The sequence below is a fragment of the Ptychodera flava genome (genome assembly GCF_041260155.1).
Source record: "Ptychodera flava strain L36383 chromosome 3 unlocalized genomic scaffold, AS_Pfla_20210202 Scaffold_25__1_contigs__length_14229661_pilon, whole genome shotgun sequence".
Taxonomy (NCBI): domain Eukaryota; kingdom Metazoa; phylum Hemichordata; class Enteropneusta; family Ptychoderidae; genus Ptychodera; species Ptychodera flava.
In genome coordinates, this window is record NW_027248279.1 from 5,608,845 (window position 1) to 5,631,602 (window position 22,758).

Below are 22,758 nucleotides of genomic sequence, written 5' to 3' on the forward strand. Positions count from 1 at the left end.
GCCAGGACGTATCGCCCTTCGTTTACCTTCCGTAAACGTTGTTATTGGAGTATACCATCGACATTCGATGAAAACGTCGAATGTATATTATGCAGGAGTTATCACAGGATATACAGGTAATGTTTTACAAGTACATTTCACTGACAAATGAACCGTACCGGTCGTTTGTCTCTCTGTGTAATTGAGATCTGATGGTTTGTCAGGACAGTCCAATACTCATCAGAATATTCCATTGTTGTGAGTTTAGAAAATTATAAAATCGCTGGTTTTTCTTTTCAATGAAAGCAGTCAATCCGTACAAAGTACACAAATCAGTGTTTAGCCTGAAAACCATTTTGAGAATTTTAATGATTGAATTTTAAGCACTGCATTTTCAAGAATCAATTGATTGTTTTCATTCATTCATTATGATTTATCAAAAGTTACTCATATTTTGTTCACAAAAAATTCTCATCATGGATTCTGGTCACTATAGACAAGTCTAGCGACTCATACACAATAAAATTTTAGCCCACACTTGATGTCTAAATTTTGTAATTCTACCAAAAATTGAGAAATTCTTATCATGACCAACTTTACTTGGCATTCCAGTGACGTCACCAATTCAAACTGCTCATTGCAATCAATGCATTTATGAAAATGTCAGAAATTTTTCACCCAAATTTTTAAAACTTGGTTTTCAACCACCATAAACGTGTCCATCGAGTTGTCAACAAGAAATTTTTAGCCCACACTTGATGTCTAAAATTTCTAGATTTTGAGAAAAATGGAGAAAACCTACTGACCTACTTTACTTGAAGTCAACAAAACAATCGATGACGTCACCGATGCAGACCGTCCATTGCTTTCAATGCATTTTCAAAAAATTCTGAATTTTTCACCAAAATTTTCACAATTCTGATCCGGATGCACATGAAGTTCTGTGTCGAGTTGAGGACAAGAGATTTTTAGTCCAAACTTGGGGTGTAGGATGTGAAAAATGTGTTAAAAATGGTGATATTTTGATGAGATTGTAATGCATATCTATGTTGATACAGAGTATACACTGATTTGGTGGACAGACGGAGACGAAAACAACGTCCGATACGACAACGCTGTGAGAGCAATTGTTGTTGTGATGTCATCATTGACTGCAATGAGTCTGGGTGATACCCAACACCTTCAAATAATACACAATCCAATTGTCCATCAGATCTCAGTTTTACAATGCCATTCGACCTATCTGTACAAATATAAATATTGCCGTGTGAATCAACATCCAAGCCTTGTGGATTCTTTAACCTATCATTGCGATATGAATTCAGAAAATTCAAATCAGAATCTAAAACATGAATGACATGTTTGTTGTAGTCTGACACTAAGAGATGGTTGTTGCTAGTAGCCATTACAGAGTGTGGATCACTGAATTGATCACTGACTCTTGCAACAAGTTTTCCATCTTTGATGTTGTATTTGATCAAACTTTTACCTTTGCTGTCAGTGACAAAAATAAATGCTGCCATAACAGTAATGCTCCTAACCTCAATGTCTGCACTTTGGGGAATAATTTGAATAATTTTTTTATTTTGGTCACAAATAATTATTTGGTTATTACCGATGTCAGTGATAAAGAAGTGACCATCAGGGGATATGGCCACATCCCATGGCTTGATTTTTTTGACAAACTTACCATCAAATGTGATAATTTCTATAACCACCTTATTCTTATTAAGTATTTGTATGCGATGGTTTTCTGTGTCACAGATCACAAGCTGATCTCCATGCCATGCCAGACCATTTGGATAATTAAACTGTCCTGGCTCTGTACCAGACTCATACTGCCCAATACCTGCAATGTCCATTTGTGACCTGTAGAGTAAAGAAGAGGTCAAAGGTCAATGTTTAATCATAGGAGCTGCAGGTAAGTTTTCATTTCTTTGACCCAAGGAAATTATTGATGTGAACATTTTTATTGACACGGAGATTTGTCTAACTCTGTGAAAGCTCCATGAGGAAAATATTCCTTTCTATTGTGTAAACAAATTTCTGAAATCCTTACAATCATTTACCTTTAAAGTGTCATGTCAATAATTTTCACAGGTGTTTCAATTTTGTTCAAAGTTGTTTTAATTTCAAATCTCACATGGCCTAAAGTTCAGACCATTTAAATTGCACAGTTCACCAAAATTTTAATTAGTAGCTTCTATCACACTGTGGTGTAAGTTACACTAGAGTGTGATAGAAGGACTTTATGACCTGATTTGTTGAGAACAGTCATATTTTTTACCAAAAATTATGAGCATTTTAACCGACAAAATGACAACACTGACTGATACTATTCCAAAGTTGATATTTATTTATTTATTTAGTTCTACGGTCGATATGATGACATTGTAGCCAAATATGACACCTCGGTCACTCAAATGATTAGCGACAGCATTCCTGGCTTTGACTTATTACATTGATTCATATCCTGTATCATTTCATACAATATTTAGACAATTTTGGGAACAATCCTGACGAGTGTAGCATGCTAGCAGGGTACGCTTACCCATTGCGGACACCTGGTACCACCACTAACTATCAGTGGTTCAGGATGGTCCTACTTAAATTTGTCACAAATGTCCCATGGACCTTGTAATGTATTACCTTGAATGGAAATGATTATTGGACCAGTTTAATGTCATATTATGAATTAAATTTTCCAAGTTTTCCAGTTTCTAGGCTTCTTTTGTGTGTATTGTTCAAAAATAATTTTGGCCAGCTTTGTTTCTGTTTCTAGCAGCTGTATTTAAGAATATCGATATTTGTGAATTTTTATAAACTTCAATATTTGAGATTATTTAATCTCATCTAGGCACCTAATGATTTCATATCTATTTACACTTGTGTGATACCAAAGGGTCAATGTAGGAATATTTTGGATGAATTTTATTGTCTATTTACAGCAATTATGTAGAACCATGCCCCTCAACAGTCTGTTAGAAATAATTCTGAAATATTTTTCATTTATTTGCAGTCATTTCAGTAGCGTGCAGAGCTACCATTATGTCTTCTGGATAAATGACTGAAACATAGGGACAGCTAGATTAGGTACCTGTCAAGATTTCTTTGCAGGTATGTATGAATTTGTATTATCCGTGTTTGTTTGACATTTCACAGACCATCACTGTTACCCTGCTGTTATCATACTGTCATATTGTGGAGCTGAAAACAGCAAAACCTGTGTATAGAGGTACCGTTACATACGAGACTCAGTTAAAATTACAAACATTAAATCAGGAATGCAGGGTTTGGCATGGGCTATACCGGTTTGTGTCAGTGCTGGGCGAAGGCATGCTACATTGTTGTCTCATTTAAGTTCAAGGTCAAGGCATAAACCAAGGCAGGTAGTGGAGGTAGATAAATTTATAGTAGTATTTTAAATAATAAGGGAATGTATACAGCAAGGAAATTTTTGAAGTTGCTGACCGGTGCAAAAGAGAATGAACTGATATTTTGTAAAGTTTTGTTTGGGCTAGTTAGAATGAAACCATCGAGGATTTGGTTTTATGTGTCAAAAATAAAAGTATAAGCGCTTACAAGTATTATGTGTGCATATATAAGCTTGTGCAAAATGTCCTGATTTTTACTAAAACTAAATTTTCATGGCCGGTAATTTTTAGCTGATAGCCAGTCGTCTTTTTCTGACTGCCAGCTATTTTCTACATGCTTGACCATGTTGATAAACGATACATTTCACATTGCAAATAGGAGTGCTGTGATATCAGAGATGGGTGCAGTCTATAGTTGATATCATCTGTAAAACTTCAAATCAGAATACTGGATTGTTGTCATGTTGGAAGATCATTTTTTGCTCACGTGTTCACACATGTGAACATATGTCGCAGCGATGTCTGTCTGTCTGTCTGTGTCTGTCTGTCTGTGCGTCTGTCTGTCTGTCTGTGTGCTCGATATCTCAAAAACGGCTCATCAGATCAGAATCAAATCTGGTACATAGATTCAGTTTGCAAATGGCAAGAACTGATTAGTTTTTAGTGGGTGTGGCTGGCTTACTTTTTGCTTATTTGCATAATTACTGATTTTAGAAAAATCAGATTTATATTGACAACGACTGCACACAATTTGATGAGATTTGCTACAAATGTTGATCACACCAAGATATATCAGCTGTGAAAGATATTAAGGGGTGACATAAAAGATAATGGATAATTTGCATATGCATACAGTAATTGCAGCAGATTATATGTCTGAATGACTCGATTAATAGTGAACGTAAATTTCCTAAATTATGGATGTAGAAAGTAGCTCACAGCCAGCAAACGGATGTCAGCTGAAAATTTTTACTTTAGTAAAATAAGCAGGACATTTTGTCTAAAATTAATATGTTGACACACTACCTATAACTGTGTATATTTTTATTTTTGCCACCTGTAACCAAAATTTTCTACATCCATGGAAATACCATCTGATAAATGGATTAATGGTACATATGACAGCCATCTTGGTTGCTGTACTGTACTGAAGTCTCATTGCCATATTTAACCAAGGAAAAGTGTCTGGTCAGATATACCACACAATGATTTCAAAATTACACCTTGCATGTGTGATAAAAGGGGTTTACAGATGTTCTTGATGATTAGATATGTATCATAGACAATGATCAGTAACCTGAATTCCAAATCATTAATCATAAAATAATATTACTGTGTTTGTTACAGTCTATTGAAAAAAAAACAATGGTTTAGTTTTCCATGCAAAGGTTACTAAGGATTACATTGATTTGTAACATTTGTGAAATTTGTGCCCGGTCTTACCCTCATGGCAATTATTGATGTCTGTAATGCTGAAAACATTTGTTTTACATAGAGATAATCCCTGTTCACTCCATTTCCCTGTTGACAGGTCATAATTTGCCACACAAAACAATGGATTTGGACAAAACAATGGATTTGGACAAACCATTGTGATGACAGTGTGAAAGACTTCTTGGAAAGACAAGGGGCACTTCTCTGTTTCTATGGTGAGTAACCAAGGTGAAATTTATCAAGTTATCATAAAGAGTTTCAGACACTCGGCTATGCAAGTGATGATATAAATTTATTCACAAAATACAAGAATAAACATCTTACTGAAATAACAGGAAGGTATTGTTTGAGGTGCATGCATAATGACCGTCAGACAGAAACATATGAAACATGTGTAGCCAAGGTCAATTGAGTAGCATCCTTAGACAACCACACATGTTCGTTGCAAATATGCCAAAAGTTAGTGTTTAATGGAACTCCACTAGGTACCTATTCAGATGAATTTTATGGTCTTTACACATCATGTTTTTCTGAGTGTATGTGTCCTAGTGCTTAGACAAGCATATCTGGTTACAAGACATTCTAAAGAGGTCCAACACTGTATTTTCCTATTACTATTGTGGAAACAATTCAGTCATGAAATATTGTATTGTCCAGGTGTCTGAATACTGCCCTCAATCATTTTACTTACAGGAATGGAATGAAATAAGAGTTGCTGGTCATTGTCAGGAAATGTGTACACATACTGTAACTTGAAGTGAAAGACCAGGGTTGCTGCTGTATTCTATGGTTAAGTAACCATACATTTTATTAAGTATTTATTTTATTTATTTATTTTTAGTAGGAAGAAATTTTTAATTTTACTAACATTTTCTTTTCAGCTTTAGTCGCTAACAATATGTTTTGATTGATAATAATGGCTTGTTTTCTTTCTTAGATTTTTTTTCAGCTAGCTCTTCTGTAACTTTTTATTTGCATTTCCAGTGCCCAGTGTAATTTGCTGCTCCTATTGTTTTTAGTGAGTCCCTGCTTTAAAAGGGTTGCAACAAATAAAAAATAAATAAATTTACCATTTTGTTTTACTTGTTTCAGTTGAATCAAGTACAAGTATTGGATGACTCGATTCTTCTTTCACAGCAGTGATATAGTTTCATATTTGTTACTCTTTTGAAAAGGGAAAATAAGTAATTTATTGAGCAAAAAGTTCCTTGGAATGATGTGTTAAGGGCCGTGGATAATTAAAGAAGGTGTGTGGTAAATGCAACAGCTGTCAACAAGACTCAGACCGGTTGATGTTTTAAACTAGGAAACTTAAGCTTAGCACAACAGTTGAAGCCAATGGAAAATTAAAGCCCCACTAGCTGTAACTCTTGAAATTGGACCTCAAAATATATTTGTATTCTCTCCTGGTTTTCTCTGAATTCTAACCTCTGAAGGGATATGGGCTTTTACTCATTAGGAAACCATTCCTTTGTGAAACATTTGACAAGTAAATTCAAATTTTAACGGTCATTTTGATTTCCAGACATTTTCAAAACTTGGTACTATGCAATTACTGGAATTCTGTAGGATCTGGAGAGAATATGTTTTTCCATATTTATAATATCATTTAACTGTCATTTTCCAGCTGCATGGAGTACAGTAGACCATTGATACGTGGTTCAATGTTTCTAACATTATCCGGGAGCAGGATTATGGTGAAATTTGCGCACGGTAAGTCGAGATTCTCTGATAATGTGGTCGTGTGTGTGCCTTGAGTGTGGGATGTAGATCTACAGCTCTTTTTTACGTGGCCAGATGTTGGCCCATATTGTAGCCCTGGTTGGGGCATAGCGCGAGCCGCACGACAGAAGCCCAAGCAGCATGGCCCAGCCCACCAAGGCTACTATTATTGCAGCTTAAGAACAACACTGCTGTATAAAATCCTTTGATCAGAACCATGGATCATAACTTTCCTGATACATCCAAGTTTAATGTTTAAACGCTGTATCTATTGGGGCCTCTCTCGGAGAAATCCTAAACGTACGCTAATCTTAGATTGTCTCCAAAGCCAAAATCACAGTCCTTAGCAATTTTTTTTCAGTTGTTTGAGTTCATCACATAAGTTAGTAGTACATAATTGAATCAAAAGAAAAGGTTAGTTTGCTGTTGCCATTGTTGGGCCTGTTGAGTATGTATGGTGACAACTTTGCAGTAGGGCTTGGTTGGATTATGGGGGGGGGCCGATCTGTAGTATTCACAATTTCATGACTTGATAGACCATAGTATTTTTTGCAGAAAATTCAAGGGTTTTACATGTGTGTTGATGATTGCCTCCAATTTTCTAAAATGACCCCCTTAGGACAGGAGTAGGGGCCCATAGTGGCCCCCTGTTTCGACATCCTAGATTGAACACGTACTGTATAATGTACCGGTACGTCATTGAGATGCACTCAGGACTCAAAACTCCTAGCTACAGAATGCACAGGGCACCTAGTGCAGATTGAGTATCACAGCATGGCTGATGTGCACAACATGCATATTGAAAGAACATCATATCTAAGGCGCTATCACTGCATGGGCAGTGCATCATGTTCCACTGTGACAACCAGTCAGTGGTCAAAATCTGGTCGAAATTACCCTAACGCTGCCCATACATCATGGAACTGATCGTCAGAATTTCTTCATCTACATAACCAATAACTGCCATGTCATGGCAACACACATGGCTGGTACCACTATCTCTAATGTCGACTCTTTATCTCAATTGCAGATGGACAGATTTCGCAAGCTTGTACCTGAAGAACCCCCCCCCCCGCTAGTTCCTATAATGAAGGATATACTGAAGAGGATCCCCAGCATCATTACTCAACCACATCTACAGACAGTAAATACCCTAGAAGAATGTGCACACTTCTTCATGACAAACAGTACAGCACCATCAACCCACCGCACATACATAGTGGGCCAGACACGATACGCGAATTTCTGTAGAATGTACCAACTGCAGTTACTACCAGTCACACAAAGAACTGTGACTTTATTCATCACTCACCTAGCATCGCAGACATTAACATACAAAACTATCAAGTTGTATCTGAATGCTTTACTGTGGTTGAATGCTGAAGCAGGCTACAGAGACATTACTGATGAACAACAACTCTATTGGACACTCTGAGGCATCAAATGACAACTCGGAGTTCCAACCCGGATGTGACTGCCAATCACTATCTGACTATAATGCGGACCTTGATAAATACACTACGCCAGTCCCATCAATACAACCAGAACAATATCAAAATGCTTTGGTCAGCATTCACCCATGCATCGGTGAGTTCGCATCACCAACACAGACCTCTTATGACACTCATTGAACACTCTTAAGGATGGCATCACATGCACTAATGTGCTGATCATTAACATAAAGCCAGCAAAGACACATCCATACAGGCGAGGACATCATCACACTGACCAACACTTCTATCTGCGCAGTAACACATGAACTATTCTATGACCATCCCTCATCTTTTCAACAGGGACAAACCAGCATTCATATTCAACGATGACACTTTCCTAACCAGGCAGACTCATTCATTTGGCACTCACACAGGCTGGTGTCCCAAATGTAAGCCACTACTCTGCACACAGTTTCTGCTCTGGTACAGCAACCACTGCAGGTGATGCAAATCTACGTGAATGGTTGATCAAGACATTCAGACGATGCCGCAGTGATGCCTACCAAATGTACATCTCCGCACCACTAGATGTCATCAAGTCAGTTCCGCGAACCTCAGCACAACAATAAATTTTGAACTCATGACTAAAGCTTGATATTTCACTCACCTACATGGTTTAGTCCTTCTTACAGATTATCAATGACATGTCTAAATTATGGACTTTGTGTTTCCGTCCCAACGTCACATTTCACACAGTTGTTTATCCGCACCAAGCCAAAATTTCCATGAAACTGAATTGGTTGACATGCATGTCAAACAATTCAGTTTTATGGATACACCCATAATTATGAACTTTTAGATCTCCTTGTTTTCAACTACGGAGCATACAAAGAAGTTGAAGCTTACTCATTTGCTCATTATGTTATTTCATTGAAATTGCATTTTCTTTATCAAACTCAGAATGTTGTTGCCGTCTTACCCTTTTACCCACTTTGTTTTTCCATGAATTGCATTTTGACTTGTTGCTGGGCAACTCATCAAAATACGGACACATCACTTGAATACGACACGGTATCAACCAAACTTCATGTAATAACCCCTAAATATTAATCTATTTACGTTGAATAATTTACCAACCAGTCAGATACAGCTGGCAGTAGTGGACCACTTGGCAGGATGTAGTGGACCCTAATCGGATTCAAAATAGGGATAGGAGACCATATGCAAAACTAAAATAGTTCTCTGGCGTAGTAGATGTTTTCAGAACATAAAACCAATGTTTGTAAACTTTGATGGAGTATTGCTAATGAAAAGTAATGGTACAGCCACAATATTGCCAATTTATCTTGTCTTATTTTGGAATATGTGATGTGTTTTATCAATAAAGATATAAATCTTTCTAAATATTGACAAGTAAGTCATGCAGGAAATTTACTCCAGCACTAAGGACAGAGAGCTTTTAACTATAAGGAGTACATTGGTACCACACCCAATTATCTGACCTGTCATTTGAGTTACTGAAACACTCATCAAGTTAGAGTACTGCTGCTCGATCACCACCAACATGCCTCCATATACTCACCTCCATATCTATCTGCCAGTTTCCCTTTCTGACGAATATACCGTGTGCTAGCAGAAGGCTTTAGTTTAGTAATTGATGCATGTGGTCCTCTTGAGGTAGATGTGTCTATGACGTGTAAAATTGTTTGAGAAATAAAATTAAGGTTTTTTTGAGCAGGAAATTTACAACAATAAGCTTTTTACCTTTTTGGCAAACGTTACCAATGATCATGTAGTTTGCAGTTTATATGAATTTAGGTCACACTTTGAAAACCTTTTGAAAATATTATTTTAAAATTTTTGCAAATCTGAATACAAATGCAACACCTAAAATATCATGAAAACAAACTATTGAAATGTTTTCCGTGAAACTTGGCTGAAAACTCATTGGGAAGACAAAAGTCTGAAGGAAAGTAATTACATTATTTTCGTCATTTCATATATTTTAAAAGTATTTTTTCTGGTTTGCGTAAAGCTAAGTAATTGTCAAAGAAAACATTTGCAAGCATATTGCTGTGTCTCATGTTGAATCATATTCTCTATTAACAATGAAGGATTACACCCAATGGCAACCGTTATTGAGTTCTTTTGGTATGACAGGAGGAATCACGATTGAAAGCTTATTTTTTTAGACACCGCCTAATAAATTTTCAAGATCCCCATCTATATGATTAAAATTTTTCAAGCCCCCATATTATCATATAGCTGCATAATTAGTGGGGTTGCAAAGAAAAAATGAATATGTATTGGGCAGTCCTACTCGCATATGTGCGACGCTACCTGTTACTAGCAGTTTATAGAGCCATATTTCTGTAAGGAAAGGTCTTAAATTGATTCATATATAAATGCATAAATGAACTTTCTGGATTTATCAGTCAAAGCCAACTTGAGTTAATCCAACTCTGACCAGGTCAATGGAACCTGCTGAAGAGCACACAAAATGACGATCATGAGAGCGTATGCAAATTGTGAATTCCATTTTGCCAAATTGTGAAAAACTGACCAAACTGACCTACCAAAAATATTTTTTCAAAAGTACAAGACATATACGACTTAGATACAGCTCAAAATTTAACAATACTGGAAGGTGAAAATATTTCATAAAATAAACATTTTAATCTCTCAAACTTTGGGTGTATAACAATAGCAAATTTAGTTGAAATAGTAAATATTCCATTCAGTCACATATTTTTGTGTTTAAATGAGAGTTTTTACTGTTCAAAGTTTTACTTTTGTGTTATTTTACTGTGAGAATGTGAAAATTTAGAAAATCAAGCATGGTGACTCGGTCTTTTTTCTTTTTTTATTTGATGCCAGAATTTAAAAATCCCTGAAAATTTTTCCAGTTTCCTGGTCTTCCATATAATGCGTTGCTCTTTGGACTGATCTTATGTACAAGTATATTTCACTGACATGGGCGTCATTTGACCCAAATTCTTCTTCAACTACATCAGAGTCAGAGCTATCTCTGTTACTGCCAATATGCAGTAACAGTGACACTGGCTCTACTCCCTGCAGCATATTGAACTGTCCAGTATTCAGCTTGCAAACACAGCCTGTGTATGTATACTGTGCATTTGTATCACTGACAGACTTTCAGTCTGGACTTTAAGTAAATTATCATCCAATACACATTTATATATACAGGCTTTGTTGACAAACTGAATATTGTGTTTCAGCATACTGTAGAGAGACAGCAAGAAACTGTTTTGATATATTGCATAGAAAGTTTGAAAATATTATCAACAGCTGTAGCTTCTACCCACTACTAGACCCACTTGTTTGGTTTTTTTAACGGAAAATCATACATGTTGAGATTTTTTCGAGATAAAAGTCATGAAATGTGACAAAATGGTTCTAGATTTTATTTAATTAATACTTACAGCATTAGACCAATTGGATGACCTTAAAATGTTATTCATTTTGCATTGAATAATCTGACAAACCTTGGAATTGGAAAAGGTAATAAGGAACCAAAATATTTCGTACCCACTATAGGCAGTGAAAAACTTTTCAAGTCCCCCTCCACTATCCCCAAAATTTCGAAACCTGAATTCCTCTAGCCTCCCCCTCTCACCATGTTTTTGTGAACATAGCCTTATTTTCAGCCATCAGGAGGTATATTTTTATTGTATTTTGAAATTCATTGCATAACCAATACTTATGCAGGGCATTTGTTGAGATGTAAAAAGATACGTTTTGTAGAATATTGAATTTCAGTTTAGACAAAGTTATATCAACTTTACCAAAGTCCATCTCTAAATTATTCCTTCTGAGGAACAGTGCAGACATTTACATTCAGTAAGACAGACTGTCTGACAGACAATACGAGTCACTTTGCAATATTAAAACTGAATTGATTTATGAAAATATTTATGGGTTGGGATTTTAAGAATACATGTATAACATTCATGAAGCTTACTTAGGAGGTGAATAATAATAATAAGTTATATTTACCTGATGTTCCAGCCACAAATTTTCTTAGCTTGCTGAACACACTACCAGAATCACTCTTTTCTGCAAATGGATGTATAATTCTGACTTTGAAGTTTCATGACACCTTTAAATCATGTAATTATCAGTTTGCATTTCAAGATTTTTAATTGTACAAGCTACTGATATCACTACACAATGAATTAATTTCACATTATTCAGTCAGAATGTATGGACATATACAAACATTTCTTACCACAAGATTATTGTAGGAAAATAATTGATGATTTTTTATACCGAGTAAATGCTTTTGCCTCATGAGATATTTATCTGCTTGTCACATTAAATATTGTACTTTTTCTCTGACAAATGTAATTTAGTAAATCAAATTATTGTTTGGATTTTGAATCACTTATAAGAAAATTACTATTATTTAGAAATCAAAATTGTGTTTTCTTACCTTTCACCTCTTTTTTCTCCAAATCATCCGTCTCTTTACCTGCAGCCCGTGGTAGACTTTTCTCTTTCCTCTCTCTGTCCAGCTCCTCTTGTATCTGAGTCTTTTCTACTACAGCTGGCACTGACTGATCTGACTGATCGTCCAGTTGTTTAACTACCTCCATGGCTTTGTCTAACTGATGTTTAAGATGTGCATTTTCCTTTTGGGCTTTTTCGAATTCATCTTTTATTGTGTCACTTTCTATAACTCTGTTTTCTGCATCTGATAGTTGTGCTTGCATTTTAGTCACTAAATCACTGCTTTCAGAAAGTTTTGTTTCCAAATCGTGTATTTCCTTTTTAAGAGATATAATTTCCATGGCTTTGTCTGTTGCAATTTTCTCAGCCTTATCTAACTCTTCAAGTCTGTCCTGATTCTGTTTATCTAAGAGCGACTTTCCTTCTTTCACTTGATCTAGCCGAGCTTTAAAAACATCAGCTTCTTGCTTAGCCTTTTCCTTTTGCTTTTCTACCTCATTCCTTTCCTTCAAAGTGTTGTCTAAATCATCTTTCAGATGCTTCACTTCCTTAATAGCTCTGTCTAACTCCTTCAGTGTTTTCTTATGCTGTTCTTCCATCGAACTTTTTCCTTCTCTCTCTTTGTGTAGCTGATCTTTCAGAACCAGTGTTTGCCTATCCCTCTGTCTACCTGTCTCCTCTAAATCTAGAAAGCACAAATCACAATAGCTACCAACTTTTGGTTGACTGATATCAAACAGCAATAAGCCTCTAACAAGTAAACTTCTGTGTGTAGTTGTTATTGCTGAAACTGTAGTGCCATGTATTTCTAATTGTGCTGCTAGGGCTGTTAAAGAAGAAAATATATTATTTTTGTAAACATTATAATGTGAAAAATATAAATAAAACATGTCTTACACATAAGTTGTTCTATGTTTTAAATCTCTATTCTTCCTCTTTTACTCATATTAAAAATATTGACCACTGTAAATAGGCTTTATAATAAGGAAAGATGCGAATGTCCTAGTAATGGCACTCTTTTGTTGTGTGATTTGACTGAATGTTTCAGCCTGCATTATCATATCATTATAGATTTTCCAATCAAAGTTTGTGTTTAGCTTTAAAATGGCTCCTTGATCTTTCTTGATGATTGAAATCATGTTCAGCAAAAATTTAATCTTCAGTGCAAACAGAGTAAACTGAGAAAGATCCGACCATGTTGCAACTGATGAGCCAAACTGGACATTTGTTATATTTCAGAGACTCCACAAAAACAATAAAAGATGTGAAATGTTTCGTAATCCACGGTTTCTTGAAACTTAGCATGAAATAATTATCTTTCAGACAAACCATGATAAGAAGTAAAGACAAGACTAATTTAAAGAAATTAAACTTCGACTTCCTGTACTGCAGCCTTTGTTTCTCACGAAGTGGCCAACCAGGCCTCTACATCATATTGTGGACAATTTCAATGTTTTTATACTGCCATACCTTGCTAGGTTGAAAATTAGAACAAGTGGAAACTTTAAATGATCACTTTACCTCCTGTAGTCATTTCCTCATCTTCCGTGTCAGTAACCAGGAATGCCCTTATTCCTAACAATGACAGTATCTCCTGCTTGGATAAGAGAATACGCCTGATCCTTTCTGATATGTCCAATGGTACTTGTATGACATCACAAGTGATATGTTTGATGTCTGCTGAGTTACCAATATTGAGAATTTGTAGCAAGCACAGTGCTGTCATTCGCTGACTCTGCAGTACTCGGTCGTGTTTGAAAAGTATCAGTCTCCTGGCTGCAAAAAATACACAATGAAAAATCAACCACATTAAATATAGACTCACATTAATATGAATAGAAAACAACTGCAATGTATTGGTTCTGAGAAGGAATGGACAGAAATGAAAAAAACTTTTGGTCGTCTGAATGATTCCAGCAGAAATGGTAGTGCGTGACACCCAAGTACCGACGGGATATTTTAATTTAAGAGACTCATTGAATGTATACTCATATTAATATGAATGGAAACAACTGCAGTGTAGTGTGGTTCTGAGACGGGATGGAGTGAAATGGAAAAAAGAATTTATCCGAATGACTTCTATTAGGAGAAATCAAGTGAATCTGAAACCGCGTTTGGTGGTGACATTCGCTGCATACTGTAGTTGTAAGCATTTGCTTGTTCTTCCAATGTAGAATTACCAATACCGGCAGAAATGGTAGCTATGTGTGGCATCCAAATACCGACGGAATGTTTCAGTTTCTATGGTGACATTTTCCTTTCACTCCAAAATCAGTACAGTCGATCTTATACTTCATTAGGTGCATTAAGATAAATAGCTTTTCGAAATGGTACCCCGGTACCCTCTCGAAGACTGCAATCGATATTTTAATCGACAGCAGTATAGCATATTGATGTCAATTACATTACCTAATGGAATCGTCTCCTCAGTGTCAGCGTTTGCTTTGTTGAAGGATTGTTGTTCCACCTGAAGAGAAGCAGATTTCAATATTAATATACCTCAACGTACACGTCAACTATCATTTTGTTTTTTCCTTGTATAAATAAAACAAGAACTGCTCAATGAGATACTCTTTAGCATTTGGTCAGATATTGTGTAGGTAACGTATGTTGCCTGCATTACTATTACTAGTACTAATATATATCGCTTAAATGTAGTCCTCTATTTTATTGTGTTACTCAGTAATGACTACTTTACCAGGAGGCTTGACTGTGGTTGTTTTACAAATCTGCATCCATTGTGACCATCAACATTCCCCAAGGAGTCAGATATACTTCCATCCCCTGTGGTACAAAGAAAATATTTGAAACATGTAATTATGTCAGAAATTTTTTACATGCTGGATTGATATAATACCGTCATGAAGGTTAGCAGAGTGTAGCTGAACTTCCCTGTTATCTCAATAAAACTTAGGCAAATGTGCAGAAACTCACGCTTAATGAAGAAAGCGTCAAGTTCACGAAACTTCTTCTCGTCATATGTGACTTGTAGTTTCAGGGGTAAGTTCACTTTAGCAGCTATCTCTCTCATCTCATCTGTTATCAACCATGGTTCGTATAACTCAGCAAATCTCCCAGTCTGAACACTTGACTTGAATCTGTAAAGACCTAAAATACTGAGGAAGTTAAGTAACATTGCAAGAGACCCTTTAGTGATCTTTGTCACCTGATTCACTCCAACATTTGCATCACAGCAGAGTCTCTTCAGCTGCTCACTCTCATCTTCTATCACCTGATCAGCTTTTCTCTTAAGGCTTGTTTGCACCTCAGAAGACTTCAGTTACTTTCTGAATAGCCTGCGTCAATGCATCAAGTGTAGTCTGATCATCTGTCGTTCCCTTAACACCATTTCCCGTTGTTCTCTTAGCTCTTTCAAGCGCTGTTTCCATGGTTGTGTGTTCAGTTCAATGGTGACAGCAAGGTCTAGTTGACACAAAGAAATCATTTCTTGAGTTACAGTAATAAGCCATACTCGGATTAATACTATTTGAATGAAATAACTTGACATACTGTCTTTTGTTCCGTACGCGAAAGAGGTAATTTAAGGTGTATTCATTTTGTCATTTTAACAGAGTAATGGATTGAATTTTGCGAAGAAAGGGGAAACAAACAAACTCAAATTATTAGCGTACTTAAAGAAGCTTACCCATAGGAACGTGCATACCGAGTTCCAAAACAAACGGATGAGCGATTTCACAGAAAATGTTCTTTGACCAAAAATGGGAAAAATTGCCCGAAAAAATGCAACTATTAGAATTGCACCACAATTTGCACAAATTTAACAAAAGTTTATACCATAAATAACCTGAATACCAAGTTTCAACCAAATCTGGCCTGTGGGTAGAAAGTTTTAGCAATTTGCAAGATTTTCCATTTTTTTACCTCATTTGCATATTTTTACACAGACATTTTCATTTGAACAAATTCACATCACCTACGATGGAAGGTGCTGTGGTTTTGGAATTGTTGATACATACATTACATACACACATACATACACACACACACACATACATACATACATACATACATACATACATACATACATACATACATACATACATACATACATACATACATACATACATACATACATACATACATACATACATACATACATACATACATACATACATACATACATACATACATACATACATACATACATACATACATACATACATACATACATACATACATACATACATACATACATACATACAAACATACACACACACACATACATACATACATACATAAATACATACCATATAGCTTTCTGCCTGACCAGTCGCTTGAAATGTTGGATTTCCATTCACATATACTCCACTAGCCAGGGACATTGCGTGCAATGTGAGTTGTAGATACATTGAAAAGAACAAAGTAGATTATAATGTCGCTATACAACAGGTTTTCTGGGAAACGATTAATAGTCTCACAGCTTTAACAGCTTTTCAGCAACAGTATGTGAATAGTAACATGACAAGTACCCTTGCTTATGATGTAGAAATAACCAGCCAGTTATCAATATAGCTGTGTTTAGACATTGTTACAGCTATAATAATGTATTTCAAAGAGGGTATATTGTGTTTACGTATCTGTGTCGTTCATCATTAATTAACGAATATGAAAAGTTCCTCACTCATCATTTCTTAAATACAGTTACCTTCACTCGGTTCCTTCTCATCTGTGAACAGGCAGCAAATCTAGCATAGCTTTGGTCAACCTCTTTACACTCTAATATGCTTTCTTCAGTTCACTAGCCCATTTCAGTGCTGTTTCAGTATCTTCTATTGCTGCATCACTTTCTCGTGCCATTCTTGTTCGCTTTTCACAAGGAAGAGGCTTTGTACGCTTTTAAATATTTGGTGACGAATGCTCCTAACTGAGAGTTTCTATAAGCATCGTTGGCAATCCAGCCGCAATTGCCTCTAAACCATAAAAGCCAAAGTCTGTACGGCGCGAACACATGATACAGAGATGGGATTGTTGAAAATGAGTTAACAGTTGACTGATGGTAGCTGTCGGTTTTAGTTTCGCAAATTCAAAGTCACACAGAGTTAACTTGTTGAGATCATTTTCTGTTGCCTCAACTGTCTCCGTTGGACCGTCCAGAATATTCCATTTAATGGAATGACCACACACTTCGTCCTGAGCTGCTGCAACCTTTCCAAGTACGGATGCAATCTTGCTGTAATCACTAATAATATCAGCATGACAGTCTAGCTCACCATATGATAGTATGACATGCTGTGGAATATTTTCCTGGGCCTCGATAGCTTGTTTCTGGAAACACTCTCCAACTTTTGGCAGAAGTTCAATGTGTGGAATTGTCCTCTCAGGAATTGCCCTGTATGCATTCTCAAAGTACGCATGCATACTGGGACCAATGGACACCATGGCGTCTGCTTCCTTAGCAATATTCAGCATGTCCCTTTCTAGTTTACTCTGTGCTTCACTTGTCATAGTGGCATGGTAATCAGGATGAATTGCGTTGATCTGGTACAGCTTGGCTTGAGGAAATAGAGTCCTGCGGATATTAGCAGCAGCTTTAGCCGTCATTGGAGCATAACCAATCACATATTGGATGTTCGGTAGGCCACTTAGTTCAGGGTAATGACTTTCTGGGTAAGACAGCCAACGGATATTTATAGGATCATCCTCAGGATCAAGGTGTTCTGCTCTTCTAGCAGGGATCAAGGTAATACCAGCCTTTTCTGCATCTTCCTGCTGAGTTTCACTTATTGTGACATCAAGTATGGTCGCATAGACTTTAACACCATTACCATTTTTTCTGGCAAAAAATTTCATAAACGATCTGTGTAATTCTGGTAGGCCATATTTCTCAACGTCCCATTTGTCAAACACGACCAGTACTCCTGGTAAGTCAACCTTAAGGAGATGAAGCTCAGCTTTTGGGAACAGACTGTCACGAATATCTTTAGCAGCTTCAGCAGTCATAGAGTCATGTCCTACCACGTATTTAACATTTTCCAAATCTCCAAGTTTTGGGTAGTGGATTTCATGATTTAGTAACCATTCTAATTTAGGAGGATGTCGTTTATGGTCCAATGATGACTTTCTACGTGCAGGGATCAGAGTAACACCAGCAATTTTAGCACTCTCCCTTTTATCATCTCCAACCTCAACATCAATAACAGTGCAGCATATCTTTCGTGATGGATACGAAAAAGCATATTTTGTACAGAAATCAGTCACAATCTTCCAGTTTAGCCCTGGAGTGTTGTACCGTGAGGTGATCCATGATGTAAATACGAATAACACTGTCACAAGTCTGTCAAATACTTTGCTCATGGGGTCCGTATTCTCCTGAAAATGTGCAAATAAAGCTTTACAATTTCAGCGTAGACTATTATTCATCACCTTATTACATTTTGCCAACGTTGTACTTTAAATCGGCTATTAAATCAGTATATATATATATATATATATATATATATATATATATATATATATATTATATATACGACTGTAACTGCAAAGTGACCCAAATCTTATATATATATATATATATATATATATATATATATATATATATATATATATATATAAGATATATATATACATATATATATATATATATATATATATATATATATATATATGTGTGTGTGTCTAGCATGGCATATATATATATAAGATATATATATACATATATATTATATATATTATATATATATATATATATATATATATAATATATATATATATATAATATATATTATATATATATATATTATATATATAGTTTTGGTCACTTTACATTTACAGTCATATAAATCTTGTTTTATCTAGTCAGTTGAAGCTCAGATACGGTTTTCTGTTCAAACTCCCTTTGCATTTAGTCAGAAAGGGACAAAGCAGTATCGACTTTCACAAACACACACACACACATACACACACACACACTCTCTCTCTCTCTCTCTCTCTCTCTCTCTCTCTCTCTCTCTCTCTCTCTCTCTCTCTCTCTCTCTCTCTCTCTCTCTCTCTCTCTCTCTCTCTGTCTCTGTTATGGTGTGTCTATGCATGGCATAACGATAAGTTGGTTTCCACTGTTTCTAACATAATCACCATTGAAGAGATTGGGCTTGATATTCTATTTCCTTCCGAATGAACCAGACGTGATAATCGACATTTATTTTGTGTTGACACTATCATAAGTATACTGTAATGTAGACTGTATATGTAATGTTCCACAGTTCCGTGTGGTTGGATGCATAGCGGCCGACGCGCAGTATGCATAGCCTACTTTTTCTATGCATACTACGCGGCGACCGGTATGTATCGAAACACACTGAACTGTGTAATGTTCGGTCCTTTAATACAAGCCTGCATTGATTCATTTTTCCACAGTTGCATCTGAGTAAAATTTTTACTGATTCTAGGTGTTTTCATTTTTAATTCTTAAGTTACCGAGTGAATTATGAACACATAAGCTTACAGTACGCAATGCATCGTTGTCTGATACAAACTATTTTTAACGTGCTTCTTGGGTTTTCGTCATGGCTTGAACAGAATAGTTGGACAATAGGTCGTCAATAAGGCAGGTACGTATTCTAGAAAGGTTTAAAAATTAGTTTCCTCCTCCACTTCATGGGTGTTTTTCAGTTTGTTTAATGCAAACATGGCGTACGAATAAAAATGGCGTCTTGTTTACAACAGTAACAAGGAGTGCCTACCTTGTCCTCTGGTCTTGCTGAATACATTATTGAACGTCAGTGATCATAAAAACTGAGATTGAGAAGTGGAAGTTTACAAGGTGACCGGTTGATGAAAGGAATTTTCTCTGTATGTGTGTCTACGTTTAAGCTGCTCTGGATTGAGCAGATATTCGCACCAGTAGAAATGTCCGTAAGTGTAAGTGGTACGACAGAAGGGTAAAGTTCAAACAGGTCCCGGGTCAGATGTAGGGACTCCGGGGCCAGGCAACTCGTTTGTCCTTGCTACGCTCCACTACACTTGCAGTCTCATAATTCAAAGTTGTTGAATGGGTTGTGTACAAATGTTGTTGTATACCTTACATTGCGACTTCAGTCTAGGTAAGATATCGATTTAATCGCTGCCATTAAATAATAAGCTTATTGATGTTGACATTGATGGTTATAAACTTCAACTGAATATAGAAAAAAATCAGGTCACGTATAAGGTATAAACTATAGCTGACATTGTATGTACAGGTAGTACAACTGAAGACTTGAAAAAACTCTCACGGTGTTATTGCCATTCTGCGAAACATGTACTTACAAAAAATCTGGCAATGACATTGAAAATGCCCCTTGATTTGTTGGATTGCAGTTTGTTCCAGGGAATTCAATTCCTGTGATGGTAGAGCTTAATGATTTAAGACACAATTTTTCTGAACAAAGGAAGAGTAAATCAGTAATATCAAAGATATCACTTCACCCTGTATTACAGAATTAAAAAACAACACTAAAAGTTTGTCAATTCAAACATCTTGAATCACTGAGAAAATAGGTATTTGCGATGACACAAAACTCAACGTAAGCACTGTGCACACAGTCATTGATTGTGATTTTACTCTACAATATGTTATGTAGGTCATTTACCCCACACTCATCATGACCTGAGTTCAATTAGTCTAGAACATTCTCAAGGTCACTGCCCTTGATGACCTAACAACCTTGAATTCAATTAGTCATGTTTGGAATGTTCTGGAAAGTTGATTAGTTGTGTAAGGGATATAATTTTAGAACAGTAATTAGCATGTCAATAAAAGTTCTAGATTGTTCTATATGCCTTTTAAAAGGGACGTGCTTCAGCTTCCAGTCAGACTTTTGGGATCGTGTCTCTTGTGTGTTACTAAACTCCAGCAGTAGTCATTCTCAAGACTTTTCAAGACCTTCACTGCCAACGCTGGATTTATACTGTGGACTTTGTGCAGCTTCAAGCCTGCAAGCCAAAGGACTGTTCATTCATCCGACTGACTGTTACAACTCTGAGACTGGAGCTTTGCCGTCCCAGCTGAGATAAGTAGTCTGTACACTTTTAAAGCTTGTACTCTATCCCTGACTTAGCAATTAGTTTATTTTCGTAATAAATTTGTTTAAACGTTAACTGCTGAGTTCACCCTTTTGTTCGTTTCCTCTGCACGTAACAAATAATTTAAGTAAAGAGTTAAATAGGGTTTATTTTGGCTTTGTCAAAATAATAGTTTTAAATCTGTATTTCGTTTTTATAGAACGGCATCTGGTTTAAGTCATCAGAATTGGCAAAATGACCAAATAGAGAATTCCATGTATCCTTGTATTAAATTAAAATCTTCTTGCTGTCAGATTGAATTCAGTTTTGAGATGAGGAAATCCATCTGAAAGCTTGACGCTATCATCCCCCGAAATATTTGGATCGTAAGTTTGTTACTCTTATTAATTTCAATTAAATCAATGTCAAGTAATACTCCATGCACATTGAGCCTTATAATCAATACAAACATGAATGATTTAACAGAAATATGTAATTTCTTCTGAAAATCTTGAAACGAACTTCCCCTGAGGCACTATATAAACTAGAGCAAGTTTGCAGTTTATGACTCTCCTGTAACTATTCATAACAGGTGTCTATAAACATTCTGACACTCTGACATGTGTGTACCAGGGACAGCGATATTCACCTACTACTTGCCCGTATAGCACAAATATGTAAATACATTGATAATAATAACTATAACCTAAAAATTACAGTATATGCTTTCATTGTTGACTGTTTCGGAGCGTGATGTTTCATCTTACTTGTTGGGTTCCCGGCTTGTGTTCAGAAATTTAGCTTGCATACTGATCTCAGACACCAAATTAAAATGTCGGCTGGTCTTTGAGTAAAAATTGACGTCATGGTTCGGATGACGTCACTCTGTGTCGTAATTTTAACGTTGCTTTTGGCTGTCACTATGTTTACATGTAAGATGCGAGGTAAGTTTCAGTGATTCAATGATGTTTGCAGCATGAGTGCATGGCTTCTAAGCTCTTCTAAACCTACACCAACTCCAAGTCACGTGACTTTCCTCGAGAGCAGTAACTTGCTGGCCTAGCAAGGTTCACAAGTCTGCGGGCCATCGCTTTCATCTCACAATCTACGCAACAGCCTACAGCCTTCTGAAGTTTATTCCTTTTAACTTACTTCGTTTTGATATTTATATGCCAACTAGACTTGGAGCAAGTTTATTCAAAACTATACGAGAATAAAACTCTAAGTTTATGGCTCCTATATGGTTTCCAAAAGTGTCAAACATGTGAGGGCGAATACCAAAGATGGCATAAAAATACCTTACGATCTTCGAAATTGGCAAGTTTTTACATTCCAACGCTGTTTGT

The 22,758-nt window shown here is 36.2% G+C and overlaps 3 protein-coding genes and 1 long non-coding RNA gene across 4 annotated transcripts in view; 1 reads left to right on the top strand and 3 right to left on the bottom strand.

Moving 5' to 3' along the window:
- Positions 1-1,209: 1,209 nt before the first annotated feature.
- The window catches only part of LOC139125527 (peptidoglycan DL-endopeptidase CwlO-like), a 41,463-nt gene continuing 19,914 nt past the window's right edge, over positions 1,210-22,758 (bottom strand). Inside the window, exon 3 of the mRNA XM_070691592.1 lies at positions 1,210-1,848. Coding sequence (XP_070547693.1) covers positions 1,745-1,848 — 104 coding nt within the window. The 3' untranslated portion in view covers positions 1,210-1,744. The remainder of the gene's footprint in view (positions 1,849-22,758) is intronic.
- On the top strand, positions 1,780-7,583 carry LOC139125530 (uncharacterized). Its single transcript, XR_011550262.1, has 5 exons — positions 1,780-1,900; positions 2,999-3,096; positions 5,481-5,576; positions 6,415-6,500; positions 7,540-7,583. It is a non-coding gene; the product is annotated as an uncharacterized lncRNA (long non-coding RNA).
- Positions 9,539-22,758, bottom strand: part of LOC139125519 (cingulin-like) — a 161,625-nt gene continuing 148,405 nt past the window's right edge. Inside the window, exon 9 of the mRNA XM_070691583.1 lies at positions 9,539-9,629. The gene's annotated coding sequence lies outside the window, so the exon portion shown is untranslated. The remainder of the gene's footprint in view (positions 9,630-22,758) is intronic.
- On the bottom strand, positions 11,027-20,295 carry LOC139125521 (myosin-2 heavy chain, non muscle-like). The gene is made up of 8 exons (XM_070691587.1): positions 20,113-20,295; positions 17,079-18,742; positions 15,347-15,835; positions 15,111-15,196; positions 14,822-14,879; positions 13,934-14,188; positions 12,396-13,238; positions 11,027-12,019 (listed from the first exon to the last, which is right to left on the bottom strand). The coding sequence occupies exons 3-8, from the start codon at positions 15,546-15,548 to the stop codon at positions 11,925-11,927; spliced, it is 1,539 nt and encodes a 512-aa protein (XP_070547688.1). The 5' UTR covers positions 15,549-15,835; positions 17,079-18,742; positions 20,113-20,295; the 3' UTR covers positions 11,027-11,924.

Excerpts from the sequence above, each read along its gene's own strand:
- LOC139125521 (XM_070691587.1), bottom strand. The coding sequence starts at position 15,548 with ATGTTACTTAACTTCCTCAGTATTTTAGGTCTTTACAGATTCAAGTCA. Across the intron at positions 14,189-14,821 it reads TGAGGAGACGATTCCATTAG|CCAGGAGACTGATACTTTTC; the intron begins GTAATGTAATTG and ends TATTTTTTGCAG. Across the intron at positions 13,239-13,933 it reads TGAGGAAATGACTACAGGAG|CCCTAGCAGCACAATTAGAA; the intron begins GTAAAGTGATCA and ends CTTCTTTAACAG.